We start from the raw sequence: 13,525 nt of genomic DNA, 5'->3' as shown, positions 1-13,525 counted from the left end.
CCATCCATTATCTCCCGCTTATCCGAAGTCGGGTCGCGGAGGCAGCAGCTTCAGCAGGGAAGCCCAGACTTCTCTCTCCGCAGCAACATCTTACAGCTCTTCCGGAGCGATCCCAAGGCGTTCCCAGGCAGGCCGGGAGACATAATCTCTCCAGTGTGTTCTGGGTCGTCCTCGGGGGTCTCCTGCTGGTGGGACATGCCCGGAACACCTCACCAGGGAGGCGTCCTAATCAGATGCCCGAGCCACCTCAACTGGCTCCTCTCAACGCGGAGGAGCAGCGGGTCGACTGAGTCCCTCCCGGATGGCCAAACTCCTCACCCTATCTCTAAGGGAGAGCCCGGACACCCTGCGAAGGAAACCCATTTCGGCCGCTTGTGTCCGAGATCTTGTTCTTTCGGTCATGACCCACAGCTCTTGACCGCAGGTGAGAGTAGGAACGTAGATCGACCGGTAAATTGAGAGCTTCGCCTTTCGGCTGAACTCCTTCTTCACCACGACAGACCACATTGCTCCTCCTGAATCCGAGATTCGACCTTCCGACGGACCCACCTCTCCAGCACCCCTGAATAGACCTTACCGGGGAGGCTGAGGAGTGTGATCCCTCTGTAATTGGAGCACACCCTCCGGTCCCCCTTCTTTTAAAGGGGGACCACCACCTCTGCCAATGCAGAGGCACTGTCCCCAATGTCCACGCGATGTTGTAGAGACGTGTCAACCAAGACAGCCCCTCAACATCCAGAGCCTTTATGAACTCCGGGCGGATCTCATTCACCCCCGGGACTTTGCCACCGAGGAGCTTTTTGACTACCTCGGTTACTTCAACCCCAGAGATAGGAGAGCCCACCTCAGAGTCTCCAGGCTCTGCTTCCTCAGTGGAATTGAGGAGGTCTTCGAAGTAACAGCACAGAGTAGCTTGCTGCTTTTATGAATCAAAACAAAAGTTTGCGTGTTCTAAGAAAAATAATTGGCGGACACTTATTCTTCATTGGTCTTAGTAAGTTGAGCGAGGTGAGCGAGACAGGCTGTGTAAGAGCAGGCAGTAGCTTGCTGCTTTTATGAAGCAAAACAAAAGTTTGCGTGTTCGAAGAAAAAAAAGTTAAAACATCGCACGTCCTACGATGTGACTATCCCACATCGCAATCGCGATGTTCAAACGACACATCCTGCAGGCCTAGTTGGCAGTGTGTTTTGACTCCATTTGCTATTTTATAACATTTGTCTATTTGTGCTACCAGACCAATTCTCAGAAGAAGGAGATGGCCCTTCCCCAAGAAAAAGATGCAAGACTGGTGAGTTCAACTAGAAACAGAAATTAGAACCAAATACTGAAATTCTCTTCATTGTATTTGGCGTTAAAAGAAAGTGGTGTTTCTTGACAGATGAATCACACAACTTTGGAGTGAGCACTCTGGAGGAGATACGGCTGAGGAGGGCCCTAAAAGCGGGCATGAATAGAGCTATTCCTATCCAGAATGCTGATGTCTCTGAAAATGGCGAGAAAGAAAACCTCATTTCAGCCATCCGACCACCCTTTAATACATCTATTGAAGGTAAAAATATGTGACGTGCGTCTCTATCATATATCTATCTATAAAAGCCAATTCAATCCGTACCTTGATATACTGCAGTTTGCAGTGTAACTATTCGGTTTAATTGGATGCATTCATCTTTTAAATCAAAACAGATTCAAAACTTTTTTCAGGGATGTTCCGATCAGTTTTATGACACCGATACCGATCATGCATGAGTGAGATCGGCCGATACTGATCACATGGAATACCTCTATATTTATTTATGGTGACTGCTATTATGCAATATTAAATTTAGCAGCTTTTAGTAACACAGTTTTTAACAGATCAAAACAATCAAGTCTCAACAGACTTCATTATGCAAAAAGTCAAATAAATAACATGCCACCTAAACATTGCATGGTTCAGAATATAATCAAAGTAGAAAAAATAGTCACATGCAGGCTTCACTCGAATAAACTATTCAATGAGTTCCTAAATTGAAACGGCTCAAGAACTTGGTTTATTGTATTGTGCATAGACAAACTTGTGCATTTGTCAAAGAGAAAAGAACGACTGTTAATCTTTTTGTGAATTATAAAATCATATAGTGGGTCTGTTGTCCACAAGTGACCTACAATGCGTCTCCCTGTGGCAATAATGCCACTTACACTGCGCGAAAAACTCCCTTGTTAGACTCAACATCGACACAGGACTGACATCCGAGCTCCAATTAACACTTGTAAAACTTTAACAGGATCATAGGCCTTCTTTAAGGAAACATTCGATGCGACAATACAGTCTCTGGTGGAGCTCGATCAGGCAGAGCTAAGTCTGTGAAGTATTTGCGTCCCGCTAGCATGTAGCGAGGCTCGAAGTGGGCGAGCAGACGGTGGAATCCGGTGTCTTCCACCACCGAGAATGGTTGTTGATCAAGTTCGATAAATATCATTTTTTTCCTGATTATTTGCCTTAGCTTTTGCCTGTCGCGGTGATATGGGTTTGAGTTGGTCAGCAGGGGCTGCGTTAGCTGCCGTTATTGTTGCTGCTGTGTCCGCCCTGACTTTATTCAATGCGGTGAGCCTCGTAAACTCACCATTGTCTCCCAATTACTTCTTCAAATGTCGGTTGTTAAGTTGGTTGTGTTGAAACTTGTGGCCATGCTCCCCCCGCGAGGTAACTTTTCATGGCATATATTACAAGACACACACTCCACAGAGGAGACATGTTTGACTGTTACCGTCGTGCGCTTCCACAGCGTGTAGAGGGGGAGGGGCAACACTGCTCGCACACTGGTCTCATGGCTGTTGGCTGCAAAGCATGAGCTGCGGGTGATCACATTTTTTGATCGGCAATAAAAGGCTTTGATCGAATATACCGATCACGTAATTTTTCACGAAAATCGGCTGATCATTATCGGTGCCCGATCGATTGGAGCAGCCCTGCTTTTTTTGTTACACCGCCAGTAAAATATTACTGGTCAAATTCAGATAAAAGCATGTAATTCCATAAGAAATATATTGCATGTCTTTGCGATATGCATATTGCATGGGCCACTATCTCTATCGATATTTTTTTGATATATTGTCCAGCCCTAATTACATGTGTTTAATTTACAACGTGCTGTTGTAGTATTTGAGATGGCACAAAGCTTCTAGCGAGCGTGTTCCCTACTGAGGTTACACATATTGACAAGAACTGGGTTTCCGTGCGCAATTAAAAAGCATTAAAAGTCTTTAAGTGGATTTTGGGAAAATTAAGGCCTTCAAAAGCGTGAAACACAATGTCCAGAGGTATTAAAAGAATTGAATGGAACCGGGACTAACGTTAACGTTCACATTCTGAAATTCGTTACGGTGCCTCTTTCGATGCCGCTGACCTGAAGAAGAACTTACTGAGACCAACGAAGAATAAGTGTCCGCCAATTATTGAAAGAAGAAGTGTGGACACATGCGCCACATGCGTGTGCACACGAAACCGATCAAAAGTGCGTTGAACTTGGTTAAATTAAATGTCGTAACAATCGCCTCTGCAACACTTGGAATATTGTTATATTGTGCAAAGGAGGTTGCACGACATGTAGAACTGAACGGGCTGCCTTCGATCAAGTCTCAACCATACTTCCAACTTCACTGTGCAGACTGCGTCACGGAGCTATTGGAGAAAACGAAAGGTGGTGGAATATCCCTCTATGTCAATGAAAAATGGTTTACTGATGTAATGCAGCTCAACACACATTGCAGTCTGGAGTTGGAGTCGCTGTTTTTTAATTCTTAAGTCATTCTACTCACACGTTTTGCCGTTTTATACTTGCCGGTAGGCCTGCACAATATGTCGTTTGAACATAGCGATTGCAATGTGCGCTTTCGCGATAGTCACATCGTAGGACATGCGATGTTTTAACTTTTTTTTTTTTCTTAGAACACGCAAACTTTTGTTTTGCTTCATAAAAGCAACAAGCTACTCCGTGCTCTTACACAGCCTGTCCCGCTCAGGAGGAGGAGACGAAGGCAGAAGCGGCAGTGGATTTAGTCCCCAAAAGAAAGTCAACATCCAAAATATGAAAGTATTTCGGCTATAAAAAGGAAAATTCAGAACAAAAAAAACATCCTTTGCCAACAGTGTCTCGCCGTTGTTGCTGCAATCGCCATCACAAGCACCTGTATGAGCAGTTCAAACTAAGAAGTGGGACCCGAGGTGAAACTTCATCGACTCAAAAAACAATTACAGACACCTTCGCCAGAATAACTCCTTATGATAAGAAGTCCAAACAGCACCGAAAAATCACGAATGCAATATGTTTTACAAACCGGTTTAGTTATTGTTATATTTTTGTGAACAACTCAGGGGACTAATGCACGTACTCTTTAATTTTTAATATTTTTTTCTAATTTGTTTACAACTTTGCTGCAGTTTCACAAAGGTTTTTTATCTTAATGTTATGTTTTTGTAACCAACTCAGGCGTTAGTACACCTGCTTTTTAATTTTTTAAAATATTTTATACTTTAGTTAAAAGATGTTTATAACTGCTTCTGCTTTAGAGTTTTTTTATTTTCTTTTTTTTTTCCGTGATCCCTTTTATATATAGCAATCACCATTCACAGATGAACCCCCTTAGTCTGGATTAAACGGTATTATATGAATACAATGATGTCATGGTGGGTTAAGCAAATTATTCCCAAACAAATCTATTCAAGTCATCTGGTGAACATTCTTCTATTTTTAATATCGCAATATATATCTCAAACCCCAAATATTGTGCAGCCCTACAGCCAACACAACAAAGGACTTCATCGGGGAGGGAAAAAAATGGAAGACCTTAGGATAGCCAAGTCGAGCACAGGACTTTAACCCAATAGAGCATGCATTTCACCGCTATTCGCTCATGATGAACTCCCAAGCGAAGTAAACCCTCACGTTCTTGACACTGTATTGTGAAATACTTAAATTGTCAACCCTCGCTCTTGTACTTGTAAAGAGATTAAGGCAGCGATGGTGTGCTCCCTGTTTATCCACATTTGTCACTTCCCGTTGGTGCTCCGAGCACTGATTTGCTAGCTAAGAGCCAATCAGAGTGACCAAATGTCACGACTCGTGACGCCGATTCAACATGCGTAAACGCCCACCAGACGTTTCTTGGCGGGTTACGACACTACGACGTTGGTCATCACACTAATCAGACGGCGCCTTCAGGACCTCCGACGTGGTTTGGTCTATCTAGGCCTTAAGTCTCATTGACAGTTACAGAAATTGCTTGCTTGCCTCAAAGTGTTCTGCAGTAATATATTTAGGGTAACACCAATTCAGTCCAGACCTGTTTGATTACTTTTTTTAATTTTATAATTTGGTTGTTCCACGAAGCTAACACAATAACTGATTTTCATTAAGTCATTTTCACTAAATGTTTTTATTAATTTTGCCTGTTTCATGTATTTGGTTGAACTCTTTAACAGAACACTGAAATGAGACCGTGAGAAAGTAAAACTTGGTTGTTCCCTTGTTGAAGCATAGAAATTCATTTTCATTACCTAAGTGGTCAAATGGACACACTGCTGCATAAATTGATGTTTTCATTTTCTCAATTCCAGGCAAGCGTGTCTTTGAAGAAACTTTGAGATCAAGTGGTACTGTTGCTGATAGGCTTGAGAGACAGAGGGACACTACTTGTAAGTTTGAATTATTGCTACATCTTGGCAACTTGATCATTGTCCACACACAGAATCGAATGACTTGTCACAATTTAACAACTTGTCCCATGTGTAGGTATAAAACATGGGGAGGTTGTTCCTGTGAAAAACAGCCTGGCAAAGCGTTTGGGTAGATTTGTGAAAGAAGGACAAACACCCTGTCAAAAAGGTAAGCATTGTCTTACATTTGAAGCAGGTCCTAAACACACTTTTACAATATTAACCTTAATTTCTGGAGAATAACACACACTGAAAATCGCCCTTCAAAACCTGATTTTCTTTCTACTCATGTTCCTCCAATTTGCTGGTATCCACCCTCAAAAATGTATTATCTGCGTACAGAGATGCCAACTGTTCCGAATTGTCCATATTTTTGGCGGAAATCCCTGAAAAAACTGATTGTTTCAGTGGGTCCGGAAAATATTCAGACCCCTTGAAATTTTTCACTTTGTGTCATTGCAGCCATTTGCCAAAAGTTAATTTTATTTATCATTAATGTACATTCAGCACCCCATATTGACAGAAAAAATTGAAATGTAGACATTTTTGCTGCTGTAAAACACCCCCACAACATGATGCTCCCACCACCATCTTTCACCGTAGGGATTGTATTGGGCAGGTGATGAGCAGTCCCTGGTTTTCTCCGCACATACCACTTAGAATTAACACCAAAAAGTTCAATGTTGGTCTCATCAGACCAGAGAATCTTATTTCTCATAGTCTGGTAGTCCTTCATGTGTTTTCTGGCAAACTCTATGCGAGCTTTCATGTGTCTTGCACTGAGGAGAGGCTTGTCGGGCCACTTTGCCATAAAGCCCTGACCGGTGGAGGGCTGCAGTGATAGTTGACTTTATCCCATCTCCCTTCTGCATCTCTGGAGCTCAGCCGCAGTGATATTTGGGTTCTTCTTTACCTCTCTCACCAAGGCTCTTCTCCCACGATTGCTCAGTTTGGCTGGACGGCCACATCTAGGGAGAGTTGTGTTCATCCCAAACGTCTTCCATTTGAGGATTATGGAGGCCACGCTGCTCTTAAGAACCTTGAGTGCTAAAGAAATTATGTAAGCTTGGCCAGATCTGTGCCTTGCCACAATTCTGTCTCCGATCACCTTGGGCAGTGCCTTCGACCTCTTGATTCTCATTTTCTCCGACATGCACTGTGAGCTGTAAGGTATTTTACAGACCTTTACTAATCAAATCCAATCACTTTAATTAAACAAAGCGGGACTCCAGTAAAGGAGCAAAACCATCTCTAGGAGGATCAGAAGAAGTGGCCAGCATGTGAGTTAAATATGAAGGTCGCTGCAAAGGGTCTGAATATTTATGACCATATGATACTTCAGTTTTTCTTTTTCCATAAATTTGCAAAAAATTCTTCATTTTTCTTTTTTTCTTTTAAGGTGGAGTGTTGAGTGTACATGAGAAATAAAATGAACTTTTTTGAGTTTGGCAAATGACTGCAACGACAGTGAAGACAAGTGAAAAATGTCAAGGGCCTGAATACTTTCCGTACCCACTGTAAATATTAGACGCTAAAGGCCTACATAGACCAATCCGGCGTAGGCCAACTGTGACTGACATTTACCCCCAGTGGAGTCGGGCCGGCTGTCAGCAACATACACCACAGCGACACTGAGCATTAAGTACCTTCTGCACATGCGTGATATGTAATACCCCTCCAGACCATCGGCGCCAGTAGTCACTATTCCTCATATGTTAGAAAAACCCAACCGGGAAACTATTGGTGGGGGTGGAATATAAATACGCAAACAATGCATTCTGCTATATTTTCCGCTCACAATGAACTCCAACGCGAAGCAAACCCTCACGCTCCTGACACAGTATCGTGCAATACTTACATTGTCAACCTTCTCTTGTACGATTAAGGCGGTAAAGGCGGAATTCTCAAGGCTTTCCATCGCTTACTGTTTATTCACATTCGTCACCTCCTGTTCTTGCCCCGTGTGTGTTGTGAGTGTGCAATAGCAATATAAGATATTATACAACTTGAACGAAGCGGTGTCTGGGAACTCAAACAAGCTGACGTTTTTTGGAGGTTAATGTCAAAAAGGGTTTGCGGCTCCCAGTGCTTTTTTTCCCGTGGAAACCGGGTCGAAATGGCTCATTGAGTGTGAAAGGTTGCCGACTCCTGGTATATACAAACCCAATTTCAATGAAGTTGGGATGTTGTGTTAAACATAAATAAAAACGGTACACAGACATAACACTACAAAGACAAGATATTTACTATTCAAATTGATAGACGTTATCATTAACTTGGAATTTTATGGCTGCAACATGTTCCAAAATGATGGGACAAGTGGCAAAAAAGACTGGGAAAGTTGAGGAATGCTCACCTGTTTGGAACATCCAACAGATGAACAGGCAAATTGGGAGCCGGTGGGTGCCATGATTGGGTATAAAAGGAGCTTCACGTTTAGGTTCGGTTCCGTTCGTTTTTTTGGAAACTTCAGTTCGGTATATTTTAGGTACAAAAAAAATGTTTTTTTTTTTAAAAATATGTTTATTTTGAGAAGATGACAAGTAAACTGTACTTTTCTTTTAGAAAAAATAAATAAAAGTGAACCATTCGGGTGATATTCTAAGAAATTACACCAGAATAAAAAAATACACTAACAATAAAGATCTCTTAATGTTGTAAATTATTAAGACACTGAAATCTTTAAACACTCAGCAGCAACAGCCTATGACACATCTAAGTATTCAAGTTAAAGCCAAGTTGTCATTACAGTACATATATACACTTTTTGTGATGAAAAAAATATATACAATAACAGTTACAATTATTGCAAACTATATTAAAACTATTTTTATAATGGAAAAAAATACAGTAACTTTAAAAAGGCTTTATGAAATTGTATACACTTTTTAGGCATTCAAATCTTTGAATGTTCAACAGCATATTGTACCGAAATGGGTTATCTGTGTTGTGGTCGGATTTGCGTGTTGCTGAGTTGTGATGTTTCCGAGGTTCATGAATGCATCGTACAGCAAGCGAGTGGAGCAGCGGAGAAAGTTGCACTTGGATTAATAAAAACGTGATAATTACATACGTCTGACGGCGTGTTCCTGGAAGACGCTACAATATGAAAATCTCGCTATTTAAGTTTGACGTTTTTGCTCCCTCGTCTAAGAAATATTCACAGCCTGATTATGCCGTGCATGTTAGACCTTCTACCTGCCGCCCATCTCATGTAGCAATGTCAGCACACAACTTTCGGATTCAACCACGTACCTTTCCCCATCGCCGATTTTAACAGGACAGCCAGAATGTTCCCAAACAGGAAACCAACAGGAGTGTACGGGGGGACCTTCCAGCCCTGGCTCTTTTCTGGCTCTCACTGTTGTGCCGCCACTCTCCTCTCCCGCATGCAACAGTCAATAGTGCCCGTGCGTAAGCTTGCGCTAATAAGTGGACCAAACCGAACACAAGTGGACCGAACCGTACATGCCATACCGAAACGTATTAATACACCCACGTATACCGTTACACCCCTACTCCTTGAATTGCTCAGTCGTTCACAAGTAAAATGGGGCAAGGTTCACCTCTTTTGTGAACAACTGCATGAGAAAATAGTCGAACAGTTTAAGGACAGTGTTCCTCAATGTACAATTCCAATGAATTTAGGGATTTTATCATCTATGGCCCATAATATTATCAAAAGGTTCAGAGAATCTGGAGAAATTACTGCATGTAAGTGGCAAGCCTGAAAACCAACATGGAATGCTCGTTACCTTCGATCCCTCGGGTGGTATTGCATCAAAAACCAACTTCAATGTGTTAAGGATTTCACCACATGGGCCAGGAACACTTTAAAAAACCAATGCCAGTAAATTCATTTAGGCACTATATCTGTAAGTGCAACTTAAAACTCTAGTATGCAGAGCAAAAGCCATTTATCAACAACACCCAGAAACGCTGCTGGCTTCTCTGCGCCCGAGCTCATCTAAGATAGACTGATGCAAAGTGGAAACGTGTTCTGTGGTATGACGAGTCCACGTTTCAAATTGTTTTTGGACACTAGGCGTTATGTCCTCCAGGGCAAAGAGGAAAAGAACCATCCGGACTGTAATGGACACAAAGTTCCAAAGCCAGCATTTGTGATGGTATGGGGCTGTGTTAGTGCCAATGACATGGGTAATTTACACATATGTGAAGGCACCAGTAATGCTGAAAGGCAGGTTTTGGAGAAACATATGCTGTCATCCAACCAACTTCTTCAAGTTCTTCACTCACTCCAACCGCGAGTGATGCTTTTGTACAGAGGGACGTCGTCGCGTGTTAAACAAATAAATTTTTTTGCCATTTCGTCTTGTGGCAGCTGAGCATAGGCTGCGGGTGATCGGATGTTTTGATCGGCAATAAGACTTTGATGGAATATTCAGGATCACGTGATTTTTCACGAAAATTGGCCGATCGTGAACGGTGCCCGATCGATCCCTAACTCTCGTTTATTTTTTATACCATATATATATATATATATATATATATATATATATATATATATATATATATATATATATATATATATATATTGGGCAATTGGCTGGCGACACACACACCTAGGCTAGGCTCCATCTCATCTGCAACACAAATGAGGATATGCACAAATGAGGATATGCAGCATAGAATAAGGTTGTGTTTTGAGGCCTCCATGCTGATTAGGTTGGTCACCCATGGTGGCTGAGTCTATTGTGGTTTTCCTTATTAAATAATGCTTCTACATATTTGTGTTTTGTCAGCAGAAGAGAGCAGCACAATATCAAAGAGCACACCCAAGCAAATTCGCATCAAAACTCTGGAGGAAATAAAAATGGAAAAAGCAGCCAAGTCTCATAGCCAGAAAGACTGTTTCCCTCCTGTGAATTCAGAGAGCACTGTAACCAAGACAGCACCCATCCAGACATCCAAGGCTGTAAAGCGAACGATTTATATCAAGGAACACTCTATCGACCACGGCAAACCCCACAATGAAATTCTCCATACAAAGACAAAAAGAAAAGAGGATCAGCAGGAGCAGAACCTCAGTCTTAAGAAGTTCAAACCAACAACTGACAAAGTCCCTGGCAAATATCAGCCAGATCCTGCGGTGCCACACCCTGATTCCCCAAAAGTAGGGGAGGTTAGAGTGAAGACCTTGGAGGAAATCCGCAAGGAAAAGGCAGCCCGATTACAGTCTGATGAAGTCAAGAGTCCTAAAACAGAGGAGAATGGTGCTAAGAAGCCACGATTGCAGGAGGATGATAAACTGACCTCTCAGTGTAAGAAAATTTCCAATGTGTACCACACAATAAAGGCATGTAGATATTTTAGTTTTCATATACCGGTATCCCACTTTATATTTAACGGTGGCATGGTGGACTCGTGGTTAACACATCCACCTCAGAGTTCTAAAGTTGAGATTTCAAATGCGGCCTTTTGACATGGGTTTTCTCTGTGTACTCTATCTTCCTCCCACACTCCCAAAACATCTTTATTACGTTAATTGAAGACTTTAAATTCTAGGTCTGAATGTGAGTGTGAATGCTTCTTGGTCTGCAATATGAACGCTAGTGATTGGCTGGTAACCAGCCCTGTTTCTCGGCCATAGTTTGCTTGGATATGCTCCAGCTCAACCACAGTAAGGATAAGTATAGTAAATGGATAGATGCATATGTTTTAAAAATACATAATCTGTCGTCATATAACAAGCCATGTTTATTGATTTCTGCAGGTGACATGGTAGAGAAGAGTGTTGAGGTGACTAAAAGGACATGGAAAGCTCCTGTTGCTCCTGAGGTTAGACCTGTGACCACCTACATTGTTGTGCTTTGAGAGATTGGAATTTTCTTGTAACTGAAATTTTACCTTGCCTTTCTAGACCACCATGATTGTCAAAGTCAAAACATTTGAGGAGATTATGCGTGAAAAACATCTCCGCAAACAGGAAAGGGCTGGACAAACGTCTGTCAGACAGCAGGCCTCTGATGCTCCATCTTCACCAAAACCATTAGTTGTGAAGAAGAAGATTCTTCCATCACCAGATTCTTCATCTCCTACCCGCAGCACCCCAGATAGTATCAATGTCGCACCCGCACCAAATGTTGTTCACAAACTGAAAACTGTCAAATCTGGGAGTGAGTACCCTCTAAACAACACTACACCGGCTGTCATAACAACTCGGAGCTCGGTTCTAGTGAGGAGTTTAACACCACCCCAGGAAGACACTCTCCTATTGAGTCCGGACAGCTCCAACAAGGTCCAGCATAAAAACACAAAAAGCTTAATTTCACCATGCTCAGCCAAGCAGACAACTCCAGAGGGACTCCATGGTGCTGCTCTAGAGGGTCCAACTACTGGAAGAACACATGCCACAGACAGAAAAGGTACATTGTACTCGCATTTATTACTAGTTGGACTTAAGTTGGATATTCATGTACATTCTTACTGGAAGCGCTAAGCTTTTCAAATTCTTGACAAAGTGTCTCCATTTTATCAGGTGAGCCTGATATTGTAGCGTTTATAAATGTCTCAAAAACATGTATGAAACGCTTGAGTGAAGTTAAATTTTCAGAAAAGAAAAAAGACAATCATATGTTAAAACTGTATATGACCTGACAGTAGGGCTGTTCAATTTTGCCTGATAAGAAATTCCCGATTTTCTCTCAAACCCGATTTTACGATTACGATTTCTTTGTAAAATAAAAAATAATGAAAAATGAAGTATTTTGAATGTCTATTTAAACTTAATTTTTCTTTCTTTGAACTCAAAATGCCAGTCAATTTAACTAGATTTCAGATCTGTTCTTAATTAAACTAATAATGAAAGGGGAAAGTGCATATACCATCTGAAGCGAAATCATCAACATTAGAGAAGGTAGACGGTCAAGTCTGTAAACCAAACAGTCTATCAACAAGTCATTTTGCCAACCAGCTTGTGACTACCCATTCACCTTTCTCCCTGGTCTTACTTAAACATAAATCAATGATTAGTGCAAATCTGTCACTCAATAATAAAATGCACTGTCAAGCTTAACTCCTGCTGGGCCAGAGGTCCGTTGTAGAAAAGAAAAAAAAGGGACGACTTTCAGACGTTGAGTTACTTGCTCACGGGTTGTACTGTTCATGCGGGGCACACACTACACTACAGATCTATTTTTGCACGATTTATTAACTAAACTCTCACTTGCCTGAGCAAATAGCAGAATCGCTTGCGGATGTTGTCTTTGTTTCGGACTGCGCGCTCGTGAGAGGAAACGGAAATGCAGAGGAAACTACGGTGGCTTAGATACACCAAAAATAACAACATCGAACGTGCCGATTTGAACGTTTTAACATCATTTTATCCAGAAAATTCTGTTACGGTTCAAAATCGCTTAATTGAGCAGCACTACCTGACAGTAGAGTATTATTAAAATTATATTTGGAAAAATTATTCCTCTCCGGCCCCATATTATGCCTGTAATGTTATTAGCCTCTCAGAGACTGTGGAGACAGATTACATGGCCAGGGGTATTGTCAATCATTTGCCGTGCATAAAGCCTCCTAGTCACCTCTTTTGGATTTGTAATTGATTGTACATTCCCCAAAATGCATTAAAGTGATAACATTTTGTGTTTTGCAACAGTCCACCATGAATAAGTCACACTAGTAATGTAGCATACGTGTCTAAGATCGGCTTGTTAAAGGGACATTTGGATGAGCTTAACATTGGCACTTATATAATAGTTTTGCGTGTAAAAATGACATCAGTACTAAAATGCCCACCTCAAAAGACTGTTGTGATTTAAGGGCTTTTTTTTTTGTGATTAGGTGTACAACAAATTGCC

General features: G+C 41.6%; 1 protein-coding gene across 1 annotated transcript in view; it reads left to right on the top strand.

The window, feature by feature from the left end:
• The window catches only part of zc3h11a (zinc finger CCCH-type containing 11A), a 29,099-nt gene that overhangs the window by 9,520 nt on the left and 6,054 nt on the right, over positions 1-13,525 (top strand). The window contains exons 7-13 of the mRNA XM_086040452.1: positions 1,236-1,289; positions 1,380-1,550; positions 5,598-5,675; positions 5,773-5,865; positions 10,460-10,978; positions 11,431-11,495; positions 11,578-12,082. Coding sequence (XP_085896578.1) covers positions 1,236-1,289; positions 1,380-1,550; positions 5,598-5,675; positions 5,773-5,865; positions 10,460-10,978; positions 11,431-11,495; positions 11,578-12,082 — 1,485 coding nt within the window. The remainder of the gene's footprint in view (positions 1-1,235; positions 1,290-1,379; positions 1,551-5,597; positions 5,676-5,772; positions 5,866-10,459; positions 10,979-11,430; positions 11,496-11,577; positions 12,083-13,525) is intronic.

This window comes from Filicampus tigris, chromosome 9 (assembly GCF_054856515.1).
Source record: "Filicampus tigris isolate MCC_2025a chromosome 9, RoL_Ftig_1.0, whole genome shotgun sequence".
Classification (NCBI taxonomy): domain Eukaryota; kingdom Metazoa; phylum Chordata; class Actinopteri; order Syngnathiformes; family Syngnathidae; genus Filicampus; species Filicampus tigris.
The sequence above is the reverse complement of the archived record's forward strand: the minus strand, read 5'-3'. Positions and strand labels throughout refer to the sequence as shown.